This window comes from Pristiophorus japonicus, chromosome 17 (genome assembly GCF_044704955.1).
Source record: "Pristiophorus japonicus isolate sPriJap1 chromosome 17, sPriJap1.hap1, whole genome shotgun sequence".
NCBI lineage: Eukaryota > Metazoa > Chordata > Chondrichthyes > Pristiophoridae > Pristiophorus > Pristiophorus japonicus.
Window position 1 is genome coordinate 74,687,950 of NC_091993.1, and position 27,182 is coordinate 74,715,131.

Sequence of the window (27,182 nt, forward strand, 5' to 3'; positions counted from 1 at the left end):
TGTGGATCGTGGCCCACTTCCAGCCTTTTGTGATTCATCGCTCACTTCTAAAAGGAAGGGAGATAGTCAGCCTCATACATCAAACACCTCTCACGGTCGCTGGGAACTGATGTGAAAAATAGATCATCACCGGACATTCATCCACATCTGAGAGAAAAAAAACACAGACAGAAAATATTTGCTCTGGCTTTCGAATACCCAGATGTGATCGGATAGGCTGGACTGTCAGCGCAATACTTCAGTTTGACACCAGCACAAATCAGATTTTGTGCTGGGAGATCCCGCAGCTTACTGCATTGAGCTGTCCCATTAAAATGTTTGTCATTTGGGTCACCATTTCTTTCCTGCTGCTGAAACAGTTTTTTTTAATAAGTGCAGGTGGAAGCAATATGCATGCACTTTATGAAACTTTATTTTAATTATTAAAATCACGTGTTATAATTGACTCCTTGCTTACTGCTGCTTCCCTGTAGCATTCCCTCCCTCATGAGCAGCTGTGGTTTGAGCTGCAGTTGCTTTTTGTAGCTTGGCGTATCTCCAATAAGAAGGATTATCTTGGTTCGGCCATTCCCTCCAGTATTCCAAGATAACTGAAGTTAGGATTCAACCTCGGAGATGCTGGAATTCTCCAAGAATACCAGCAAAGATAATCAGCACCTCTGCAAAGCAAAATCCTTTTCATCGAAGAATCTGAAGTATGGGGCAGATTGGGGATTTTACATATTGGTAGTCCAATATCCTGGTAGGACACCTGGTTCCTCATACATCAAGCTCTTAGTCTTGACTGTGCCAGCAAAGGAAAACTTACAACTGTTATGTCTGTAATGCACTTATGAATGACTCCATGAGGCAATGTGTTGTACTCAAACTATAGTGACCTTGGTCCTTTATTCGTAACTCCAGAGTGAGGCACAAGCATGGTGGGCAGCCTTTTATACTGGGCCCTGCACACCTATGCAGGTGACCCTCAGGTCTCCCACCACAAGACCCTCTGGTGGACAGCCTCTGCCACAGGGGCAGGAAACACCGGTCTCCACCAGTTGCGCCCTCTAGTGGTGCCAGCATAGTATATACACAGTGTAAACCTTATTGACAGTACATCAGGTAACAAGTCTCCATGTTATGAAACTATACAGTGACTACACAGAGAGTATATCTATAGTCTACATATATAACAACCAAGTTTAGGAGCAATCCTAGTGGGGGTGACTGAGAAAGGAAATTGGCAGGCTGACCCCAATCTCGTGACTGGATCAGGGAATTGGGAACATTGCTTCCATTTTTCTTGGATAAGGGTATGAAGTGATATGAATCAAAAGCGGCCAAATGGAATTGAGCTACAAATCAGCCATGATCTAATTTTTAATCTTTAATAATTAATAATCTTTACCCAAAGAGTGGTAAGATTGTGGAACTCACTACAACATGCACTGGTTGAGGCAAATAGCATAGCAGCATTTAAGGAGAAGCTAGATAAGCACATGAGGGAGAAAGGAATATGCTGATGGGGTGAGATGAAGAGGGGTGGGAGGAGGCTCGCATGGAGCATAAACCCCGGCACGGACGTGTTGGGCTGAATAACCTGTTTCCGTGCTGTAAACTCTGTGTAACAGGCTTGAGGGGCTGAAAGGCCTACTCCTGTTCCTGTGTTCTACTTGCTATTTTGGTGAGGAATGTTTCTTTGTTCTATTAAAAAGCTAAAGAAAGCAGAGGAATACAGTCTTTCTCTAAATAGGAAGCAAATTCTAAGTGTCGCATAATATAATGTTCACTTTAAAAATAAAGGCTACAATCTGCTTACCATCTCATAATGATGTGTACAGATTGAGGGAGGCCTTTTGAATGATTCCAGAGGTATCTTTTCCTCCACCAGGAAGACCATTCCAGGTACTGATCACTCATTATGTGAAGCAATGGTTCCTTATTCTTGCCCTTTACCAGTTAATGCCTGTATGCCCTTGTCCTACAATTGTGGTGTAACCTAAAATATTAACCCCTTCTATTCCACTTAGAGCTTTGTATTTGTCTATAACCCCCATCTCTCATTCATTATCTTTTCTGGCCTATCCTCGTAGCTTAGGCTGCTGACACTTGGGGAGAGAAATTCGGGAGCACCGCATTTGGGGCGTTAAAAGTAGAAAAAATCAGCGGCAGCCGCTAATCTTCTATTTTAAAGGAAGGAAGTGGAGCGCTAAATCAGGCACGCCATTTCCTTCCTGGAGCGCAAGTTGCGGCAGGCGGGACAGTGAGCTCACAGCACTGTATAATGGGCCATGCCCCCTCTGCTTCCCCTGGGCTCCTGAATAATGGGTCTGTGTGCTCCATAAGATGGTCCTCCACTCCCAGTTCCCGAATAGCTGACCAGTGTATTACATAAGATGCTCCTCTGCCCTGGGTCAATGCTCATTTAACAACTTGGAAATGGTTACAAAATATACATGATTGCTGAATAAAACTTGCCTGGGGATTCCTGTGACAGTAGTTGGGCCTGTTACCATCTGTGCTCATCAAGTGCATAGTGACCAGTTTAATCACTTTGAGCTGGTGCAGTCCTTCACTCATATCAGCATTGAATCACAATCTGAATTCCATTCTGACACTGGCAACTTCCACATCCCCCTCAGAGCAGATATTTTCATTCACTCACCATTTAGTATATCTTTCAAGATCTTGGGTTAGAAATTGGCCCTTGTGCCTGTTTCAAAGGTGTGAAATGGGTGCAAAGGGGACCAATTTTGGGGTGTAATGTTCTGTGCTCAAGGGACGCCTGAAAAACGTCCAACCCAAAATTGGTTCAGGTCATGTTTCAGCCATTCGGGTCAGCCGCATAAAACCAGCATTTGGACCCTTGCGTGTGCTAATGAGGGGCCTAACGCCCGATTATGAATCCTCATAAGAAACTGGGGTGCCCTAGGCAGAGAGGCCAAAGGCCTGAATGAGGCCTAGTTGGTGCCCGCCACCGCAGAGGTAAGTTATAGGTGTGGCTCCCTGCCACTGTTTGTCCCCACCCCTCCACCTTCCCCCCCCCACCCCCCGCAGGGATGTACCTGAGGATGGCTGCCTGAGAGGCAGACGGCACAGAATTGCACGCTTCAGTCAGCCGAGCTCCCTGTGGCAGCCGACAGACATTGGCAGTCGCCCTGAATATTTAGATGAGGCTCATGGAACAATTTCTTGTGATCCTCGGGGCACCGTCATCAGGCACGGCGATTGTCCTCTTCGCCCAGTTCGTGCTGGCGGGCCAACCCGCTGCAATTTCCAACCTCTCATGTTTAGATGGTGTCCTCCCTGTAGTGCATTATCAACAAACGATTTAGGAAGAAAATCCAGCTGAGGCCCATTGATTTTAGCCTTCAGGTTGCTCGTTCAAATTGGAACTGATTCGGAAACCCAGCGACAACACAAATACTGCGGATGCTGGAATCTGAAATAAAAGCAGAAAATGCTGGAAATCTCAGCGGGTCTGGCAGTATCTGTGGAGAGAAACCGAGTTAACGTTTCGGGTCTGTGACCCTTCGTCAGAACTGGAAAAGTTCGAGATGTAACAGATCCTTAAGGGAGTGCGGGGGCACTGAAAGGGGGAGGGGAGGGAAGAACAAAAGGGAAGGTCTGCGATAGGGTGGAAGGCAGAAGAGATTAGAGAGACAAAAGGGATGATGGGCAAAATTGAGATGGTAATGGCATAAGTTAAGAAACCAAAGATGAGTCTAGATGGGGTGTGATTGGCGGAATCATCACCAGCTGCCATGGGAGAGGGAAAAAAAAGGAGGAAAGTGGAAAAAAATATGGGCAGAGGTGATGGTCTGAAATTGTTGAACTGGATGTTGAGTCCAGAAGGCTGTAAAGTGCCAACGAGTTTGTTTAACTTTTGAAGGAGGCAGTCAGCCACAGTAGATATTAATTGACTGCACTGTGTACTAGTTATGTCAGTACAGGACTAACATGGAACCTTCCCTGTCCGCCTGCCCCACCCCAATCCTTCGAAGGATGTTAGGTGTGAATGGCAGAACCCAAGGCAGAACTGGCAGTCCTACTTCAGAACTCAGACCACACTCAACAAGAACATTGCATCAATAAATCCAGACTGGCTATAAATAATTAAATTCACGATTCATTTGATGTGAGACAGACACGGATTAGGGTGGAATTGCGTGGATAATCTCCATGTTGTTTGGATCTGCGAACAAATACCGTAATAAATTCCTGAGATTAGTTACAGTGAAAAAAAAAATCTGTGAATTCTTTGGCTCCCAGCCATTTGTTGTAAAGTTTTCAGCTCATCCTCAATTTTAATCGCTCCAGCCTTACTGAGGCCTGAAGCTCTGGAATTCCCTTCCCAAACTTTTCTGCATTTCTACCTCACTTTCCTCCTTTAAGACACTCCCTAAAACCTACCTCTATGACCCAGCATCTGCCCTAATATCCCTTTATGTGGCTCGGTGTCAAAGTTTGTTTGTTAATGCTTTTGTTTTACTATATTAGAGGGGTTGTATAAATGCAAGGAGTTATTGTTGGTATTACACTGGTAACGTTACTTCGAGGTTGTCTTTATTACTGTAAAACTAACCTTGTATGACTAAAATATACACTACAATATCTTTACATTTACTCATTCATTTCTTTCACTTTTTCATCTTCGGTAGAACATTGGTGGCAGAACGACCGATCCCTGTTCTTGTGTTCCTTTATTCTCTCCTTCCACATTTTCTCTCTCTCCTATTTTTAATATTTTAACTTTGTTCCTTTTTATTTCTGCTATCCACTCACCTCTGAACAGAATAACGTTGCCTTTCAATATGCAATTAATTACACCTTCCTGGATCAGGGTGGGTAATACGTTGGTGCAGCATTAAGGGAGCGCTGCATTGTTGGAGGTACAGGGGGAGAAATTGCCCCGCGCTCCATAAGGGGCGCACAATTTGAACTAAATAAAAATTCACGCCCGGCGAGTTGGGCAACTAAATGTCCTGCAATTGGAGTCTATGTATCAAAAAATCTGCGGGGCGGTATCGAAGACGTAATTCGCCTTTGCGGAGCGATAGCGGGGCGGAAGCACGGCGCGACGCTCAGTGCAACATGGACGTGCTGTGTCGTGCAGACGCATCTCAATGTCCCTCCCCTTTTAAAGGCAAGGGCCGCTGTGAACTCTGCAACTGCTTTCCTGCACCTACTGGGGCAGCAGGAAGGGGTTCATCTGGACCAGCGGCCCGGCACCCAAAGGGGGGTGCAGGGCTGCATGTTGGCAGCCCGACCGAACCAATAGCCGCTATTGTCGGGCCAACTGCAAAGATGGCCAATAAAAAAAAGATGCCGGCCGCAGCGCAAGGCCCTCCCCTTTAAGGGCGGGCGGGGCGCCCCAGGTACCACATCCTTGCGACCCGCAAAGCTGTCGGTGGCATCCCCCTGAGCCAACCTCGTTCCCACGGGACAATTTCTCCCGCGGGGCGTAAAGGGGTCGGCGCAGGGCGATAAGGGATCATCGTGCATGGTGATGACATCACCGCTGTGTGCACCGCTTCCCGGGGTGAAAACTATGGGGGACGGCGCGAAGCTATTTTCTCAGCGGCCACTCCGAGGGCAATTCCAGGCGCATCACTTCCGCCATTTGCCCCCAGGCGAAAAGTCCTTATCTCCCCGGTAGCACCTCTAACGGGCCTTTCGGAAAGGGGCAATTTCAGCCCCACCGTCTTTTTGGATAGGACAGTGGGTTGGATTTTCCTCCACTGCCTGAAATTGGGTGGTCCAGTGGCAGAGGGTCAATGCAAATCAGGCAGACAAGCCTCCCACCGTGTCCAGGTCCGACTGGTGGATTTTCCTTCTGTCACCGCAGCAGGGAAGGCAGCCAGCTACAGCTTGACTACCCTGCAACATGTAAATGGCAGTGGGAAGGCAGGACCCAGAAACCTGTTCAATTGTCCGACCTTCTGCTGTTACTGACACTAGTGCCAGGGGCTGCCAATAGAAGCATGGCAGTAGACCCTGGGGCAGCAGCAAAAGGGCAGTAGTGGGCACTTCTCCCTCTCCACAGGCTCCAAACTTGGACCTTATTTTAGACCTCAGTCCAATTCCTAAAATATACTTTTATGACAGTACTCTAGGGCTCTTCTGTTCCTTTTATTCTAGCTGCTCCACTTGTGGTGCTCTTCTTGGTGGTAGCAATCACATTGGGAGACCCTACCCTCCTTTTTGCAGACTAATCACCTCCGCCCTAGGGAAATGAGCCAACCTCAAGAAGTAAATCTAGGCCATTAAATTAAAGTCTTATCTGCCTGCTCTGGTGGTTCAGGTGGGGAGGGGAGGGGGCGGGTTAAAAACCCCATGGCACTATTTCAAGAAAAGCAGAGTGTTCTCCTGGTTCCTGGTCAATAGTCCTCCTCAACTAATAGCACCAACAAAAGAAATATCTGGTCAATCATCGCTTGAGAAACTGGGATTGATCTCCTTAGAGCAGAGAAGGTTAAGGGGAGATTTAATAGAGGGGTCAAAATGATGAGAGGTTTTGATAGAGTAGATAGGGAAAAACTGTTTCCATGGCGGGAGGGTCAGATTTAAGGTAATTTATGCAGCGAGTTATGATTTGGAATGCACAGCCTGAAAGGGCGGTGAAAGCAGATTCAATCGTAACTTTCAAAAGGAAATCGAATAAATACTTAAAAAGGAAAAATTGCAGGACTAAGAAGACAGAGCAGGGGAGTGGGACAAATTAGATAGTTCTTTCAAAGAGCTGGCACAGGCACGATGGCCTTCTGTGCTGTGAGATTCTATGATTGTATCTCATTTATTCTTTATGGCATTCCTGTGTGCAAAATTGCTGAGCTTTTAACTTCACAGTTACATAAGCACTTCGAATGTCATCGCATATGAAGTACTTTGAAATGTTTTCAAGACATGATAAGGTGCTTCTCTTGTTCTAGACTACACAGCTAATTTGTAAACTGTTTAGACAATAGGCAGTACAATACATAAGAACATAAGAATTAGGAACAGGAGTAGGCCATCTAGCCCCTCGAGCCTGCCCCGCCATTCAATAAGATCATGGCTGATCTGGTTGTGGACTCAGCTCCACTTACCCGCCCTCTCCCCGTAACCCTTAATTCCCTTATTGGTTAAAAATCTATCTATCTTTGACTTGAAAACATTCAATGAGCTAGCCTCAACTGCTTCCTTGGGCAGAGAATTCCACAGATTCACAACCCTCTGGGAGAAGAAATTTTTTCTCAACTCGGTTTTAAATTGGCTCCTCCGTATTTTGAGGCTGTGCCCCCTAGTTCTAGTCTCCCCCACCAATGGAAACAACCTCTCTGCCTCTATCTTGTCTATCCCTTTCATGATTTTAAATGTTTCTATAAGATCACCCCTCATCCTTCTGAACTCCAAGGAGTAAAGACCCAGTCTACTCAATCTATCATCATAAGGTAACCCCCTCATTTCTGGAATCAGCCTAGTGAATCGTCTCTGTACCCCTTCCAAAGCTAGTATATCCTTCCTTAAGTAAGGTGACCAAAACTGCACGCAGTACTCCAGGTGCGGCCTCACCAATACCTTATACAGTTGCAGCAAGACCTCCCTGCTTTTATACTCCATCCCTTTCGCAATGAAGGCCAATATTCCATTTGCCTTCCTGATTACCTGCTGCACCTGCAAACTAACCTTTTGGGATTCATGCACAAGGACCCCCAGGTCCCTTTGCACCACAGCATGTTGTAATTTCTCCCCATTCAAATAATATTCCCTTTTACTGTTTTTTTTCCCAAGGTGGATGACCTCACACTTTCCGACATTGTATTCCATCTGCCAAACCTTAGCCCATTCGCTTAACCTATCCAAATCTCCTTGCAGTCTCTCTGAGTCCTCTACACAACCCGCTTTCCCACTAATCTTAGTGTCATCTGCAAATTTTGTTGCAGTACACTCTGTCCCCTCTTCTAGGTCATCTATGTATATTGTAAACAGTTGTGGTCCCAGCACTGATCCCTGTGGCACACCACTAACCACTGATTTCCAACCGGAAAAGGACCCATTTATCCCGACTCTCTGCTTTCTGTTCACCAGCCAATTCTCTATCCATGCTAATACATTTCCTCTGACTCCGCGTACCTTTATCTTCTGTAGTAACCTTTTGTGTGGCACCTTATCGAATGCCTTTTGGAAATCTAAATACACCACATCCATCGGTACACCTCTATCCACCATGCTCGTTATATCCTCAAAGAATTCCAGTAAGTTAGTTAAACATGATTTCCCTTCATGAATCCATGCTGCGTCTGCTTGATTGCACTATTCCTATCCAGATGTCCTGCTATTTCTTCCTTAATGATAGTTTCAAGCATTTTCCCCACTACAGATGTTAAACTAACCGGCCTATAGTTACCTGCCTTTTGTCTGCCCCCTTTTTTAAACAGAGGCGTTACATTAGCTGCTCTCCAATCCGCTGGTACCTCCCCAGAGTCCAGAGAATTTTGGTAGATTATAACGAATGCATCTGCTATAACTTCAGCCATCTCTTTTAATACCCTGGGATGTATTTCATCAGGACCAGGGGACTTGTCTACCTTCAGTCCCATTAGCCTGTCCAGCACTATTCCCCTAGTGATAGTGATTGTCTCAAGGTCCTCCCTTCCCACATTCCTGTGGCCTGCAAATTCTGGCATTGTTTTTGTGTCTTCCACTGTGAAGACGGAAGCAAAATAATTGTTTAAGGTCTCAGCCATTTCCACATTTCCCATTATTAAATCTCCCTTCTCATCTTCTAAGGGACCAACATTTACTTTAGTCACTCTCTTCCGTTTTATATATCGGTAAAGGCTTTTACTATCTGTTTTTATGTTTTGTACGAACATACAAAAATGATCGGGCAGGAAAAGATCACATTCATGAACATAAGAACAAGGAGCACGAGTAGGCCATACCACCCCTCGAGCCTGCTCGATTCAATAAGATCATGGCTGATCTTCTACCTCAACTCCACTTTCTCGCCCGATCCCCATATCCCTTGATTTCCCCTAGAGTCCAAAAATTTACTAGTCTTAAATATGCTCAACGATTCAGCATCACAACCTTTTGGGGCAGAGAATTCCAAAGATTCACAAGTCTCTGAGTGAAGAAATTCCACCTCATCTCAGTCTTAAATGCCCGACCCCTTATCCTAAGACTACGCTCCCTAGTTCCAGACTCCAGACAGGGAAAGCAATCTCTCAGCCTCTACCCTATCAATCCCCTTCAATATCTTATATATTTCAATATCACCTCTCATTCTTCTAAACTCCAGAGAATATACTCCCAATCTACTCAATCTCTCCTCATAGGGCAGCCCTCTCATCCCAGGGATCAATCGAGTGAACCTCTATGCACCGGCTCCAAGGCAAGGATATCCTTCCTCTGATAAGGAGACCAGAACTGTGCACAGTACTCCAGGTATGGTCTCATCAAAGCCCTGTACAGTTGTAGCAAGACTTTCTTACTCTTATACTCCAACCCCCCTTGTAATAAAGGCCAACATGCCAATTGCCTTCCTAATTGCTTGCAGTACCTGCATGCTAACTCTCTATGTTTCCTGTACGAGGACACATAAATCTCTCTGAACGCAAACATTTAATAATTTTTCACCATGCAAAAAATATTCTCTTTTTCTATTCTTCTTACCAAAGAGAATAACCTCACATTTCCCCACAATGTACTCCATCTGCCACCTTACTGCCCATTCACTTAACCTGTCTTTATCCCTTTGCAGGCTCTTTGTGTCTCCCTCACAGCATACTTTCCCACTTAGCTTTGTATCACCAGCAAACTTGGGTACATTACACTCGGTCACTTCATCTAAGTCATTAATATAGATTGTAAATAGCTGAGGCTCCAGCACTGATCCTTGCGACAGCCCATTAGTTACAACCTGCCAAAGAGAAAATTATCCATTTAACCCTACTGTCTGTTTTCTGATCATTAACCAATCCTCTATCCCTGCTAATATATTATCCCAATCCCATGAGTCCTTTTCACGCAAAGCAATGTTTTATGTGGCATCTTATTGAATGCCTTTTGGAAATCCAAATATACTACATCCACTGGTACCCCTTTATCTATCCTACTAGTTATATCCTCAAAAATCTCTTAATAAATTAGTTAAACATAATTTCTCTTTCATAAAACCATGTTGACTCTGCCTAATCATATTATGATTTTCTACATGCTATATTAGCACTTCCTTAATAATGGATTCTAGCATTAGACTAACTGGCCTGTAGTTCCCTGTTTTCGCTTTCCCTTCTTTCTGGAATGCGGGCTTACATTTGCTACCTTCCAATCCCTTGGGACTGTTGTAGAATCTAGGGCTATTGCATCATGACTAGACACTTCCTACCTCCTCAATCCCCCCTCCCGCACCCCCATCACCCTTCCCCTCCTCTCCACCCAATCCCGCAGTCATGTGATCTCCTGGGAGAGGGAAAAAAACAGAGAACGTCCTAGGGAGAAAAAAAAACTTATCTGAATTCCTCTCCAACCCCCTCAGGTGATTGAAACCAGTCCAGGAGATCACATGTAACATTTGTTATCTAAGCTTACTTACCTTCTATATCATCCAATCTCTGCCCCAGTCAGGAATCAGTCCGGTTACATCTTAAATGCACACAAAGACTTAGCAGGCACCTCACCAGCCGCTAATGTATTCCAGAGGCTCAGTACTCCCAGGGAAAAAAAGGAACTGCCTAACATCTAATCTATTCCTACTTTTGTGTAGTTTAAACTAATAAATCTCTGCAATGTGGAGTTAAGAGTAGGAAGTTGCTCATATACAAAATCACTGCACACCTCATATATTGAGCACCATATTCATACCCATAAAAAAGGATCGAAATGAAGGTGCAGATATCAGAAAATAAAAGGCCATTATTCAGTTAGAGAAATGCCCTTTAAAAATCCGATATGATAACTTGTGATCATTGATGCTACATTTCAATTTAAAATATCCACACCGACTGACTGGTGATATTGTTATGTTATCCAATCTGGAGCAAAGATGCACGTCTGAAGATAATGGTGCATCCAAAGAGTATACATGAGCACTTTGCCTTGGCCATTTTCAAAGCAGTGAACTCCCAACCACATGGCCAGGAGCTCTTCTTGAATACAGACTGCTATGTACCTAATACAAAGGTTTTGAACTATCAATAGAAAGGATGCTATTTGGTACAAAAAGTGCTATGTATCTGATACAATGGGCGCTATATAAAAAAACAAATACTTGCATTTATATAGCGTCTTTCACGACCACCGGCTGCAGTGAATTTTTTTGCGATTTATGTTGTGGTGGCGTGGACTATGTATTGGTAATGAATTTGTGGGCTTTTTCAGGTTTTTTTTCTCCCTAAACATCTCTCGGAGCATTCCCGGGCCGGCTCTTTAGCTCGGGAGTTTCCCATGCTAACGCCCAAGAGAGGTGTACAACGCTTCCCTTAGTGCTGTGCCTCAGACTCAGGGCCCAGCTGCCTAATTTTGATGACTGAGGCGCAAACGGTTCCCTTGCTCAAACTTTACCGCCCAGCCGCCATTACCGCCCTGAAATCATCAAATCTGAAAATCCAGCCCAACACCTTACATGCAGATCATCTGAGATCTTATTCTGCGTCTTCTTCTCTTCTTCTTGGATAGTCCCTCGTATCGAGGATGACTTGCTTCCACGCCAAAAAGGGATAAGTTCACAGGTGTTTTAATGAAGGACCTAATATTCCACGTCCCAAACTACATGTTGAAGGGTGGAAGATGCCTGTGCATGGATTTTTTTAACGTGCGGTGGCCATTGCACACCAGCCACCACACGGGCTTGACAGAGCTTGGTCTTGGTCCAGTGACAAGGGTTAACCAAGATGACTGGAGACCAACTCTGCTGTACGGACCTAGCGCGTACACATACCGCAGTCTGAGCTGGCCTGTGCTGTCCCTGGGTCCTCGTCTCTTCTGGACCCCAAACTCACGCCTCTCCTGGGCCCCGATCACATCGCTCTGCAATCTCCCGCCGCTCTATCGCCCTTACCTCGCCGCTCCTGCTTTACCTGTCCATGCTCCAATCACCGACCTGGATTGTGGTGACGTCCAGTCCAGTCGCCCTCTTCACTGCCGTCGCCATCCTGCACCAGCTCGCGCAGCTCCCTGGAGTGCTATGCTCCGTTTAAGACCTCGACCACAGATGCTCCCTCGCAGTTTGCATAACTACTAATCAACTCACGTGCCAAGGACTCCTCAGGACTACATCAAAGTCCTCAAGGTGCTCCAGTGTGTTGTTTAATATTCTCTCGGCATTCCACACTTGAGTGCTGTAAGGGGAGCTTGGGGTGTGGGTTCGAATCCACGCTCCCCTTGGGTTCTGTACGTGTAATTTATGAGGATGGGTGAGTAATGAGGCACCAGACACAGTGGGTAAGAGTACAAAATGGCTAATGTTGTTTATTTAGAATAGCAAACACAAAGCTAGAGGGCGTAGGAAGAGGTCATAAAATGGCAGTAATGGCACAATCTCATTCAACAGCCCGAAAAATCTCGCAACAGGGAAGGGGAAAACAAGAGGTTAAAACATCCCACTCACACACAACCACACCTCCCACTCCCACCCTCCCTACCAATTCATGTCCTAAACTGAGTCTGTGAGGGGGTTTGGGCTCTGCTCACAATTCTATCAACTCCGGGGTTCTGGGGGGCACTTATTTCAGCTCGGGGTCCCTCTGGGGTGGGTTTTATGTTATTGTTCGGTTTTCCTCTTCGATGTTGTGTCGGTTTCTTCTATCTGCCTCTCGGTTATCGTCAGACTACAGCTGTGAATCCAGGTTATTGAACCAGGTGTCCAGGTCTGCATAGCTCTGCGTGCCCCAGCCTGATGCTTCAGCTATTCTCACCCTGTCCAGTGTGTTCAGGGCTAACAGCAGCACTTGCTGCCACTTACCAACCAGGAGGTTGGCTCGTGGGTTTTTAGTCTCGACCAAAATCAAAGTTTGCAAAACTCTCTCAGCTCCTCCCCCCCAGCAGCCAGCAGCCTTTTCAAGAACTGACCCCAAACTGTTTTTCTCCACAACTCCTGCAAGTCTTTTCCTCTCCACACAGGTTTTTCTCCACAACTCCTTTTCTCCACAACTCCTTTTCTCCACAACTGCCTTTCTGCTGGTTCTATGTCCTATATTTGTATTCAATTCAGTTCTGGTCTTTTTGCGCTCAAACCCAGTGGGTGGCCCATTGTGTAAGTTTGGGCGGGGAGATAGCTTTGAATATTTAATCAAAAGATGTCAAGGTACACGCAGGTGTGAGGACCAGGATATTGTTTCAGTGCACTAGGTGCCGGGAAGTCTGTGGGTCCTTTGTTATAGTCCTGGGAGTCAGTGGGCCATTCCTGCAGTGATTCATAGTTTTGATTCAGAGCTATTGTCCATATTAATTCGGTAGATAATGGCCCACATTCATAGTTTGATTTGGGGGGGGGAAGTCATTTTCAAACTGGGCCTGGCAGTCCTTATTAGTTGAAGATTTCCCCACTTCAGGCCCGACTCGACCCGGATTGGCCTGTCAGAATGCACTTTTCCCCCATTGGCCAGTGCCTCGGTCTCGCTTGTGAGCCAGACTCCACAATGTCTGTATCCGCCCACATGTTTTCCCAGCCAGCTTTTACTTGGCCATGTTCATTTAGTGTATGGAACGATCCCATGTTAGTTTTCTTGTCCTTACGGTGTTTCAAATGCGGCCGTGGATTTTTAACCTTACAGTGCTCAATAGTTCTCTGTAGCTTTCAATGTCTTATCTCTTCCCAGTACATCCATAGCACAACCCCCAGTCAGTACCAAGTTAGTCCCCTACACTTCCTTGACTAATTTCCTATAAACCTACGATATTTCTTATCTCTTTTCATGGACAGTTAATGAGGTAATGTCTCCTATACTCTAGGCCTGACGTTGCATAGCCATTGCAGAATGAGTGTTTAATATGTGGCATTATTATATTAAGAACAGCTTAACATTGCTGCTTTACCTGGTGCAGCTAAACTTGCAGAGTGTGCGATGTATCTATGCGATCGGTTGAGTGCCACTCTGTTGGAATACACAATTAGTTAAGAAGATCACTCTCAGTTTCCCTCCACCAAAGATTTGGCAAAAACATTTTCCGTGCTCTTGCTCTGCCAATTCTTTTCCACTGAAATTATTTTTAAAGAGAAAAAAGAAAAAAATGAAATACATTTTATGAAATCCATTTTGATTTAAGTTATTACAGTCTGCCAAGCTTATCTGAAGTGTCACAAATTGATTTCTCCCAGCCAGGAAAAAAAATCTAACCCATTCTGAACACTGCTGGCATGAAAATGTTGCATGTTTCGTGGATGGCTTCTCATAACTGAGAATAAAAATGCCTTTTCCTGCTGTCAAAAATGATAAATCTGTCTTTGAAGGCAAATGTCTTTATGCCAGCAGTGTTTTAAAAGCAAGCCCTAACACGGAAGCTCTGTTATCCTCTACAATGGGAGCCTCCCCACCCCTCCTTCCTGTGAGGGACAGAGAAGCAAGACTCCAGATTTTGTTCTCATTTTTACAGAGCATGATTGGTCAGACGGACGAAGACTAGTAGAGAATGTGTAATGAAAAAAAGAACAAATTATGTCATTTTATTTGACAAGAAAAGGAGATATAGTATAAATAAAAAAATGTGGTTTCAGCAATTCATTATTCTCCCAGAGTTCTGGCGGCTAATGAGGGCAGTGGATAATGGATATGCAGATAATGGCGGTTATAATGGCGGTTGCACTGGATGCTTTGGAGCTTATGGAATTCTGGAATTCACATCCAATTAAACCAGTACTTTATTTTAAAGTAGATAAAACATTTGGGCTGGATTTTAGGCTTTTAAGATTTCAGGGCATTAATGGCAGCGGGCGGTTCTGATAGCACCTGGAAAATGTTTACCCCTCAGACAGCAAAATTGGGCAGCTGGGCCCTGAGTGTGAGGTGGAGCGCTAAGGGAGGCGTTGCACATCTCTCTTAGGGCGCTTGGCCGGCTGAACATGGGAAAATCCCAAGCTAAAGAGCCGGCCTCAGATCGCTCTAAGAGAGGCCTGGGGAGAAAAAAAAAAACGGGAAAAAACCCACCAAATCCATTCCCAATAAATAACTTACATCATTACAAAATAAATCGCAAACCCAATAAAATAAAAACCAGTCACACTTACCTGAAGTCGACATTACTTACCTTGCTGCTGCTGCTACAGGTCGGACCGCCCGCTTTCACAGGCGCTCCACGCAGCACTACGAGTCGGGCGGGAGCCAAAAATCGAGTCGGTGTCGCAACCAGGGGCGTTGCACACCGGCTCACCTCTTCGGGGTGATAATGCTCCGCGCCCCACCGAGACCGGCCCCGAAAACCCCAGCGGGGCGCTGGAAGCTGGCCGCCCGCCCGGAAGAGCCCCTCCAGGGCGAAAACAGAGGCAACCAGCAGCAGAAAATCCAGCCCTTGTTTTTTTTGCCAGGATTTTGTGATTAGATTCTGCGTTGATTGTTAAAGAGGATAGCAAATAGCAACTATTATTGAGAACTTGTCTCCCAGTTCTAACCTGTGCAAACAACCACCCATAAACACTCTCAGAATGTTCTATTCCAAGAATGTGTTGGTTAGCTGGATATCTGATGTCAGGGATTAGCAGCTGGTCACTAATGTCCTGCCACCCATCCAGTGTTCAAAGACCAAGGAGCTTTCCTTTTAGTAGGCCGGCATTTCTGCCTCAACCAATCCCACCAAAAACAGATCAACTGTCCATTCATCTTACGGCTATTAGTGCGATAATTGCTGTGTGCAAAATGGCTGCCACATTTGTCTATATAGCATGTCCTACACTTCAGAAGTAATTAATTGTCTGTGAAGTGCTTTAAGATGTTTTGATGTGGTAGGGTGCAATATAAATCTAATAGTCGTTATTATTGACCAAGCCCATTTTCTTCAGTAACGTGCTTAAAATGAATGATTGAGGGAAGTAGAGAGAGAGAGAGAGAGAGAGAGAGAGAAGCTGGCATGCCTTACTGCACATTTGCTCTCTCTCTAGAAAAGTTACACAGTTCAGCCACTTAATGACATCGCTCAGATTACATTTCCTGGAATATTATTAATGAACGTTCTTCTATTTGCCTTCATGAGACTGAAGGGAGAACATTTGATGGAATAAAAACACTTTTCTAGGTCAGTTCAGCAGCAACTTGCAATGATATAATGACTTTAACACAATAAAACATCCCGAGGAACTTCACAGGAGCGTTATCAGAAAAAATTTGACACCAAGACATGTTAAGAGCTATTATGCCAGATGACTGAAATCTTAGTCAACGAGGTAAGTTTTAAGGAGTGCCTTATAGAAGGAAAGGAATGTAGCGAGGCAGAATAGTTTAGGGAGGGAATTCCAGAGATTAGGGCCTAGACGCTGAAGGCACGGCCGCCAATGATGGAAGGATGAAAATCGGGGAGGCGCAATAAACCAGAATTGGAAGAGCACAGAGATGTCATGAGGGTTGTAGGATTGGAGGAGGGTGCAGAGATAGGGAGGGCCGAGGCCATGGAGAGAATTGAAGGAGGAGAATTTTAAAATTGAGGCGTTACTGGACCAGGAGCCAATGTAGGTCAGTGAAGCCAGAGTTCCAGGATTAGTGAAAAACTCATCTGTCAATCGACCACGTGACAGGAACATTGAGCCGTTGTGGGGATGTTCAGTAGATAATGCCTGTTACATTCCAAACATCTGGTGCTCAGTCACACAGTTGGCATTTTATATCAACATGTCTGAAAGCATGCATCAAAGTACTTACTGCCATTGACTTTAGGTGTCAGACTTGGTTCAGTCGTAGCACTCTCATAAATCAGAAGTTTGTGGGTTCAAGTTCCACTCCAGAGACTTGAGCACATAATCTAGGCTGACACCCCAGTGCAGTGCTGAGGGTGTGCCGCACAGTGATGCTGTCTTTCAGATGAGATGTTAAACCATCATTATGAGGTATCTCCTCTCAGGTGGACATAAAAGATGCCATGGCACTATTTTGAAGAAGAGCAGGGAAGTTCTCCCCAGTGTCCTGGCCAATATTTATCCCTCAACCAACATCAGTAAAACAGATTATCTGGCTATTATCTCATTGCAGTTTGTGAGATCTTGCTGTGCCCAAATTGGCTGCTGTTCTTCCTACAGTATAACTGTAACTGCAATTCAGAAGTACTTAATTGGTTGTAAAGCATTTTGGGTCATGAAAGGTGCTATATAAATGCAATTTCTTTCTTTCATTCTTTCTTACTTTCTTCCCAAATCCCATTTCTGAAACCACTGAGTGCACACCTCAATTTGATTTTCTTTTAATTATTTGCTCTAGGCACAGCTCTTTTAAGAGACACTTGCCAAGGCAGATGCACGTATCGAGCGTTGACTTCAGCACAGACTCCTTACCGCACAAAGAACAAGCCACGAGCATCGGGCGGATCAAACCAGAACTCTACAAACAGAAATCCGTGGATTCGGAAGACACAAAGAAGGATGCCGGGAAAATGTGTGGGAAAATCAACTTCATGCTAAAATACGACTATGAGAACGAAATGTTGATTGTCACAATCCTCAAGGCTTTTGACCTACCTGCGAAAGACTTCTGTGGAAGCTCGGACCCATATGTAAAAATCTACCTTCTCCCCGATCGGAAAAGAAAGTTCCAGACCCGGGTGCACAGAAAGACACTCAATCCTACGTTCGATGAAAGCTTCCAATTTCCTGTGTCATATGATGAACTCACCAACAGGAAGCTACACTTAAGTGTGTATGATTTTGACAGGTTTTCTAGACATGACATGATTGGGGAGGTGATTTTAGAGAACCTGTTTGAGGCTTCAGATCTCTCCAGGGATACGTCCATCTGGAAGGATATTCAGTACGCCACAATTGTGAGTATTTGAGTCTCTTTTTCTATGCTGGTTTTAGTGTGGACACATTATTTACATCGACTTGGCTCAGTCAGTACCACAATTGCCTCTGGGTCAGGGGGTTATGAGCTGTAGCCCCACTCCAGGATCTGAGCACGTGAACTCGGCTGGCACATGAGAGCAGTGCTTGCAGTGTCAGGGATGTGGTCCTTCAGATGAGATACTGGGATAGAAATTTATCTTGGATGGTAGCGCCATCCCATTTTACACTCCACCCATATTCTTTCCCATTGAAGTCATCCCAACATTTTGAACTGCATATGAATCCAGGCCTTAGAAGTGAAAGGTCAGTGTCTAAACCACTGCACCACTCCAGTCTCATAATAGTTACTACTGCAAACACTAAGTGCTCAGAGGTTCAAAATTTTGAATCCATACTTTTGAGTTTTTCCAAAAAGATGCCATTCTCTTCTTTGAACAACATTCTACATTCTACTCAATGATGTTCAGCCATGGATCTAAGTGAAAATGACCATTGAGAGCAAGGAGAATAACTTACATGTGATTTTGGCTATGTAACTTTCTACAACATTTTAATTCAATTAGCTCTCATCCCATCTGCTGTAGTATATCTTTAGATATTTTGCAAAGATCTAGTTGTAAGCAAAGCATTCAAACATCAGAAGATGCTGATTATTCAGTAAATGTTGTATCTCCAATATCACAAGCCATTGTTGCTCATCAATGACGATACTGTGATCAATTTTCCTTGATTTTCTTTCGGCCATATTTCTCAAACTCCATGGGGAGGAATTCTGTCGCACCTCAGTTGGGGCAGTTTTCTGGGCGGAGCAGTAAATTTTGCGCTGGCAAATGGTTTGCGTCTGCCGCCGCAAAATTCATCAGCTGGGACCGGAGTTTGGAGCGGGCCGCTAAGGGAGGCGTTGCACACCTCTTTTAGGGCACTAGGCCGGCTGAGCAAAGGAAAATATCGAGCTAAACAGCCGGCCTCGGAGAGCCATAACAGAGGCCTGGGAGGATGAAACCTGAAAAAACACACCAAAAACATTCCCAATATATAGCTCACGCCACCACAACATAAATCGCAAAAAGAAAAATTAAAAAAAACAATCACACTTACCTCAGGTCGGCATTACTTACCTGACTGCGGCCGCTACACCTTGGAATGCCTACTTTCACAGGCGTTCCCAGCAGGGTGCGCTACGGAGCGATTGGGCGCGATCCAAAAATCGAGCCGGTTTCGCAACTAGGGCGTGGCACACCGGCTCGCCTCTCCCGGGTGGTACTGCTTCATCCCCCGTTGATATCGGCAACACATGTCCCGGAAGAGAGAGAGAGAGAGACTGGGGGACTGGGGGTGTGGAGAGACTGTCGGGGTGGTGGGGGATGGTGGCTGGGGGGGAGGGGAGCGCAGAAAGCTGACCACCAGGGCACAACTGCTGTCCGCCACCATTGCCACCCCTCTGGGTTGCTAAGAGGTGCGGCAGGAGACCGAATTTCCATCCCCTTGTGTGTATTGCCACACCCAGATTATGCAGAGGTAAATTCTATATCTATGGCAGTGCCTCTTATTAACCCGAAGCTTGTTGGTGCCTGAGTGGTTTTGCCATTCTGGGCCCAAACCAGCAAAACTCTATGGCCTAGAAATTAGTTTTGGCCAGTTGTGAAGCACTAAATGGGCACTGGAAAAGATCCCTGTGCCCGAAGATGGAGGCCCAAGGATAGAGCTAAATTGCTCCTCGGGCCTCATCCATACAATTGTGGTGCCGGTGTCTGTTGCTCCTTGAAAGGCAGCTCACTGAGCTAAATAATTTAATTTCAGGTTGCTTGCCTCACTGCCAGCACCCCTCAGATAGTTCCTAGGGTGGGAGGGATGACAGTGGGAGATGGTCGGCAGCCTTGTTGTGTGGTGGGAGGAGCATTCCTACACCTCCTGGCTCTACATCGATTTAAAAATATATATTCATTAAACTTACCTTTTTGGTGGTGACCAGTGGCTCGGCCAGGGTGGAGCATGTCCAATGCCTGCGCCCCTCAGAGTAGCCCACTTTGGTAGAGGTGTCCTAAATCAGGCATCAGGCCCATCATTAGCATCGGCAAGGGATGCCTGAAAAATTGTCATGCAATTTCGGAGAGTATTGGACCCCAAAATTGGACCTTATGCCCGTAAATTCAGCACAATGAAATCCAATTTCTACCCTTATATATGTCAGTAACTCAGCCCTTGCCTTTTGTTTTGTGTGTCCTGAATATTAAAGTTCTTTCTTTCCATTTATGACAATCTCAGGGGGAGAAATTCAGGGTGTTTGTGCCTCCTGTTAGCGCCCCCCCACCACTCCAGGGAGCGCTAACGCGGCACGAACGACTTTTCACCTGGGCGCAGCGCCGTTACCGACTCCCGCGAAATTCCCTCCGCTGTGCGGGCGATGATAACATCACCACCGTGCGCAGCAACCTGTTTTCACCCAGAGCGACACTTCGGCAGCAGCCCCTGAAGCTGTCACGGGCATCGTCGGGCTATAGGCCGCTCGCGGGGCGAGAACTAAAAGGGGAGTTGGGGAATTTAACATAAATAAGTCTTCTTCCTCCTCGATGGCGGGGTTTGTGCCGCGATTTTGCTGCCACCGTACCCCGCTTCTGGGTGGTCCAGCGATGGCCTCATTTCCCGCCCGCAGAGTCAACAGCTTGGCCCTCGCCTTTAATGAAGGGGCAGGCCCTGTCTACGCGACAGCGCTACGCGTCACTCCGCGGATCTTTCCGCCTCGCTCTCGTCCCACAGAGCAAGTGAAGTGATATTTTGCGCTCCACTTGCTCTCGGGAGCAGTAAGCCGAATATAGATCGCGGGGCGGGACTGCCATGCCTGGCACAGGAACTCACGCCTCGTGGCTGTGATGGGCGGGACGCAATTTCCGCCCTTTTGAACTGTGACATATTGAATCAGCAACTTTATGTATTGGGAGAAGGTTGAGTGAAGAACGCTTCTCCACCCCTCATCCCCGCCCCTCCCCACCCCAACACCCCTCCCCACTTTTGATTAAAATCTTCCAAGCAATAGTTCTTTACATTGGATCTCTATGAATAGATTGAATGTGAGGCTTTCTCGATGTGCTGCTTCCAGGCATCTCTCATGGTCTGATAATATGTTCCAGGCATGTCTCCATGGTCTGATAATATGTTCCAGGCATGTCTCCATGGTCTGATAATATGTTCCAGGCATGTCTCCATGGTGCTGACACAGTGGTGTAATATAAATTCTATTACTTACAATTGCTTCAACAGAAATCTTACTGAACAAAATGTTCAGATTTCCATAGTACATTTATTCATGTCAAAAATTTTGCATTTCAGTCAGGGAACCAGTGCCGACAACAGTTTTACCTCTGCACATGTCTGGAATTCTACTTTGTGATGTGTATTAGAAAGGCTGCAGAATGCCAGTGTTTGAAGACTCAGCACAGAAACGCATCTCTGGGCCCTACATCTCTGTGGTGGGGAAAATATTAAAGCAAGTCGCTCCATTGTACACACTGAAAGAGGACCAAGTCAGACCATTTTTCCCCTTTTAGTTCTTGACCTCGCTAATTCTGGGATTTACTGATGCTGACATTCTGCCATGAGTTTTAAAAGCATTTTGGTCATGAGTTTTAAAACCTGTAATAATATCTCCTTGTGTGGCTCGGCGTGAACTTTGTTTGATGACGCTCCTGTGAAGCGCCTTGGGACATTTTACTCTGTTAAAGGCGCTGCATAAATGCAAGTTGTTGTTGTTTTCCTCAGCGATTAATCTCTGTTTCCGGCACAGATCTCGATGGCCCGAATGGCCGCCTTCTGTGCTGTAACCATGCTGTGATAGTATTAATGTAGCAAATTGGGCCAATTTGAACTGGTACTGATCTCGCTCTTCAGAAAGGGGTCAGGGGTCACATAGCTGTATGTGGAACACCTGGCAATATCAAACCAGGCAGCAGAGCGTGCGATTCCAGGGCTAATATATCTCAATCGCACTCAGGAGGAATTCTGTCTGCATTTGTAGGTGTGGTCCTAGAGACAAGAGAGACCACCTTCACTCTGTGGGTGTTAACACTGCTGAGGCCAGGTGTCAATATGCCTGGCAGGAGATGACCAGCAGGGTAAACCTGCCTGTCCCATGGATGAAGTCAGGAAGAAGCTTGCAAAGGTTCAGGGTAAGCCAGCACTAATATATAAAAGAAGGAGCGAGGATAAATATGAATTGTGATACCATCTAAGACAAGTTGTTTGTAGTGCAAGTGGCATGTTGCCATCACAACATAAGGCAAATATGTCAACGGTTGCAATGAATGTACGGATGAGCAGCAGATTGTGCAGACCCTCCCTAGATGTGGGAAACATCCTAGCTGTTATTAACAATTCACATTTATAAAGAATGAAAGACAGTTGATTAAAAGCAGGTAGTTCTTTGAAAATGGAGAGGGAGGTCTTACTTGAGCAAGAAATATCTCATCAGCGTTCATTAATGGGCAGTGTTCAAAATGGTGTGAATGAATTGGAATATACCTCACGTGTTTTGATACACTGGGAATTGGCTTTGTACTTGAAAGTAGCATTCTTTACTCACCCATTCAGATAAAGCAGCTCAGTCTGTGCACTTTCCTTTATCAAAATGGAATATTTTGCTTCTTCTAGACAAGCTTCTTCTAGACAAGCTGCTTTGACATGTTAGAATGAAAAGGAGCTCTGAAAGGGGAGGGTTCTGGGAGAAGACCCTGCTGCCCTGGGAGGGCCATCGAGTTTAGCTAATTGGCCATAAGGCTCTTCCAGAAGTTGGACGCCCACAACCCCAGAGGGTATGTGTATGCCGACTCGCGTTTCATGTGCTGAGCTTGTTAAGTCTGTGTGGGAACTATCACAACACCCAGGCAGTGAAGAAAGACTTTTACACAGTGTGTGTTGCCATAACTGCACAATAACATTAAAGTGCAATCTGTTACAAGAGCAAAATACTGCGGATGCTGGAATCTGCAATAAAAACAGAAAATGCTGGAAATCTCAGCGGGTCAGGCAGCATCTGTGGAGAGAGAAACAGAGTTAACGTTTCGGGTCTGTGACCCTTCGTCAGAACTGGAAAGGTTCGAGATGTAACAGATCCTTAAGGAAGTGCAGGGGCAGTGAAAGGGGGAGGGGAGGAAAGAGCGAAAGGGAAGGTCTGTGATAGGGTGGAAGGCAGGAGAGATTTAAGAAATAAAAGGGATGATGGGCAAAAATATGATGGTAATGGCGCAAGTTAGGAAACAAAAGATGAGTCTAGATGGGGGTGAATGGCGATATCATCACCAGCTGCCATGGAAAAGAGAAAAATAATAAAGGGGGCGGGGAGTTTATAAAAAAATGTGCAATTTGTTGTCCACTGGGGACAGATAATCCATTGGGAGTTGTGTGCAGTACGGTCTGGATGCTGTGAATGGTCCACGTGTAGCATCTTGTGCACCTGAATAACAGGGTAATGAAGTACGCTTCTCCAGTCTATGGGCAGCAAGTGCCAATTGCTATGGCACTCAGTGATCGGGATCATATGCACTGAATGAGCATCTCCCACGGATGTTCACACTGCAGCTGTGCAAACTTTAGGTGTCAAATGTCGGAACCATGAGGGCCAGTTCTGAGTCTTGAGCAGCATCATTATCATCATAGGCAGTCCCTCGAAATCGAGGAAGACTTGCTTCCGCTCTAAAAGTGAGTTCTCAGGTGACTGAACAGTTCAATACAGGAATTACAGTCTCTGTCACAGGTGGGACAGACAGTGGTTGAAGAAAAGGGAGGGTGGGACTGGTTTGCTGCACGCTCCTTCCGCTGCCTGCGCTTGTTTTCGGCGTGCTCTCGGCGACGAGACTCGAGGTGCTTAGCACCCTCACGGATGCACTTCCTCCACTTAGGGCGGTCTTTGGCCAGGGACTCCCAGGTGTCGGAGTGAGGAGCAAGACTGCTGCTAACCTGGCAGCAGGTGCTCATGCAGCTGCATCATTCTGCAGTCTAGCAGACCCATGCTTCTCGTGAGGCCATACCTAATGCAGCCAGAGGCAGCCGGGTGCACTGAGCTTGGTGGTTGGCAGCGGTTCTGTGCAGACACTCAGCCCAGCAGTGTCAGTCACCTCTTGCATGCGGGCATGACATTTTGGGATGTTCCGGGGACTGACCCCGGTGTTTCAGGATGAGTAGAAGCAGAAAGAGCCACCTAGTTTCCTAGAATTAGATAAGGATATTTCACAGCCACCAGAAACTAATACATTCCAGAGGGCCACGGCACTTAGAAATAGCTTAAAACCCACAGGCTTGAGAAGAATTACAAAAGAACCGAGTTGGCACACGAACAGACCTCTAACCTGCAGTGAATTCCTTTTGACGTGTGGCCAAATGTGGCAGCCGATTTTCATCTTATCAGTGTTGTCCTGAGGGAGTGCTGCATTGTCAGTAGTGCTGTCCTTTGGATAAAACATTAAACTGAGGCCTGTTGAGGATGTGGGCTGCATTTATTGTTCATCCTTAGTTCCTGTAAAAGTGGTAATGGCCACCTTCTAGCAATTGTGTTTTTAGGCTAATTTAAAAGGCATTAGTATGAGAGTGGAGTCAATGAAGGCCAGGCAGATTCACTTCCCTGAGGCAATTAATGAACCATTTGGATGTTTATGACAATTGAAAAGCTTTCATGGTCAGCTGCAGATTGAATCAATTCAGTTTCACAACTTACATAAGTGGTAAAATGTGCATTCTGAGTTGCTAGCTCAGTGCCATAACCACTGCACAACTATATCCGATACACAGTAATGTATTGGTTATGTAACTGGATGAAAGATTGCATGGCACTATTCAAAGAAGAGCAAGGAATCTTCCAGCATCCTGGATAACATTTCTCGTGCAACCAACATGACCAGAGCCAGATTAACAACTCATTCAGCTCAGTTGCTGTTTGCCAGACCTTGCTTTGTGCAAATTGGAAGCTGCATTTGCCTGTATAACAGCAGTGACCACAGTTCAAAATGAGTAGATTGCAGATCAGAAAAGCAGGGCTTCAATGTGACCTGTGCTTCCTTTGAGTACAGTGTCCCTGCTGGAAGCAAAGGATTGCTTCGTCAAATAGATTGCTTCACAGCACGTAAAAACACAAGCCCCCAAGAGATTAGTGTGCAAAATCAAAGCACATGGTATTGGGGGTAATGTACTGACGTGGATAGAGAACTGGTTGGCAGTCAGGAAGCAGAGAGTCGGGATAAACGGGTCCTTTTCAGAATGGCAGGCAGTGACTAGTGGAGTGCCGCAGGGCTCAGTGCTGGGACCCCAGCTCTTTACAATATACATGAATGATTTAGATGAAGGAATTGAGTGTAATATCTCCAAGTTTGCAGATGACACTAAACTGGGTGACGGTGTGAGCTGTGAGGAGGATGCTAAAAGGCTGCAAGGTGACTTGGACAGTTTAGGTGAGTGAGCAAATGTATGGCAGATGCAGTATAATGTGGATAAATGTGAGGTTATCCACTTCGGGGGCAAAAATATGAAGGCAGAATATTATCTGAATGGCAGCAGATTAGGAAAGGGGGAGGTGCAATGAGACCTGGGTGTCATGGTTCATCAGTCATTGAAAGTTGGCATGCAGGTACAGCAGGCAGTGAAAGAGGCAAATGGTATGTTGGCCTTCATAGCTAGGGGATTTGATTATAGGGAGGTCTTACTGCAGTTGTACAGAGCCTTGGTGAGGCCTCACCTGGAATATTGTGTTCAGTTTTGGTCTCCTAACCTGAGGAAGGACGTTCTTGATATTGAGGAAGTGCAGTGAAGGTTCACCAGACTGATTCCCGAGATGGCGGGACTGACATATGAGGAGAGACTGGATCAACTGGGCATTTATACACTGGAGTTTAGAAGGATGAGAGGGGATCTCATAGAAACTTATAAGATTCTGACGGGACTGGACAGGTTAGATGCAGGAAGAACGTTCCCGATGATGGGGAAGTCCAGAACTAGGGGACACAGTTTTAGGATAAGGGGTAGGCCATTTAGGACTGAGATGAGGAGAAACTTCTTCACTCAGAGAGTTGATAATCTGTGGAATTCCCTACTGCAGAGAGTTGTTGATGCTGTAAAGTCCTGTCCCTGCAGTACAAACTCACACGAGGCACATGCTGAAGTCAAGGTCATTCAGGACCTGCATCTTTATTACACAGCTCTCGAATGCCACACTTGCCTGAGACCTGTCCTTATATACCTGTCTGGGACAGGTATCCAGTGTCTCCTGCAAGTGCACCCCTGGTGGTAAGGTAAGCTAGTGGTTACAGGTCATCTCTAGTTACAGTCATGTATAGCATGGTAAGATACAGTTATATGCAGTAGTGTGAGATACATGACATCACCTTCCCCCAAGGTCTTATTGTCTTTATAGGTTCAGTCTCTCAGGTGGTCTACGCTCTCGCGTGGAGCGTCTTAGTTGTGGGTCAGTTGTTTGCCTTGGTGCCTGTTTTTCTTTCAGTGTGATTGTTTGTATCTCGCCTGGGCTGTCTGTTGAGATTGCCCTTTCCTCAGGTTGTTCCCTCTGTCTGTCCACCAGGTGTGTTATGAGTTCCACATTGTAGTCTGCTTCTGGTTCAGCAGTGTTGTTGGTAAATCTACTTTTGACTTGGTCTACCTGCCTCCGGCAGGTTTGGCCATTGTCCATTTGTACCACCAGTAGCCTGTTTCCTTCCTTGCCTGTTACTGTCCCTGCAAGCCATTTGGGACCCCTGCCATAGAAACATAGAAACATAGAAACATAGAAAATAGGTGCAGGAGTAGGCCATTCGGCCCTTCTAGCCTGCACCGCCATTCAATGAGTTCATGGCTGAACATTCAACTTCAGTACCCCATTCCTGCTTTCTCGCCATACCCTTTGATCCCCCTAGCAGTAAGGACCTCATCTAACTCCTTTTTGAATATATTTAGTGAATTGGCCTCAACAACTTTCTGTGGTAGAGAATTCCACAGGTTCACCACTCTCTGGGTGAAGAAGTTCCTCCGCATCTCGGTCCTAAATGGCTTACCCCTTATCCTTAGACTGTGACCCCTGGTTCTGGGCTTCCCCAACATTGGGAACATTCTTCCTGCATCTAACCTGTCTAACCCCGTCAGAATTTTATATGTTTCTATGAGGTCCCCTCTCATTCTTCTGAACTCCAGTGAATACAAGCCCAGTTGATCCAGTCTTTCTTGATAGGTCAGTCCCGCCATCCCGGGAATCAGTCTGGTGAAC

General features: G+C 45.8%; 1 protein-coding gene across 1 annotated transcript in view; it reads left to right on the top strand.

The window, feature by feature from the left end:
• LOC139227999 (synaptotagmin-6-like) overlaps window positions 1-27,182 on the top strand; it is a 193,588-nt gene that overhangs the window by 27,324 nt on the left and 139,082 nt on the right. The window contains exon 4 of the mRNA XM_070859150.1: window positions 17,367-17,925. Within this exon, the coding sequence (XP_070715251.1) occupies window positions 17,367-17,925 (559 nt within the window). The remainder of the gene's footprint in view (window positions 1-17,366; window positions 17,926-27,182) is intronic.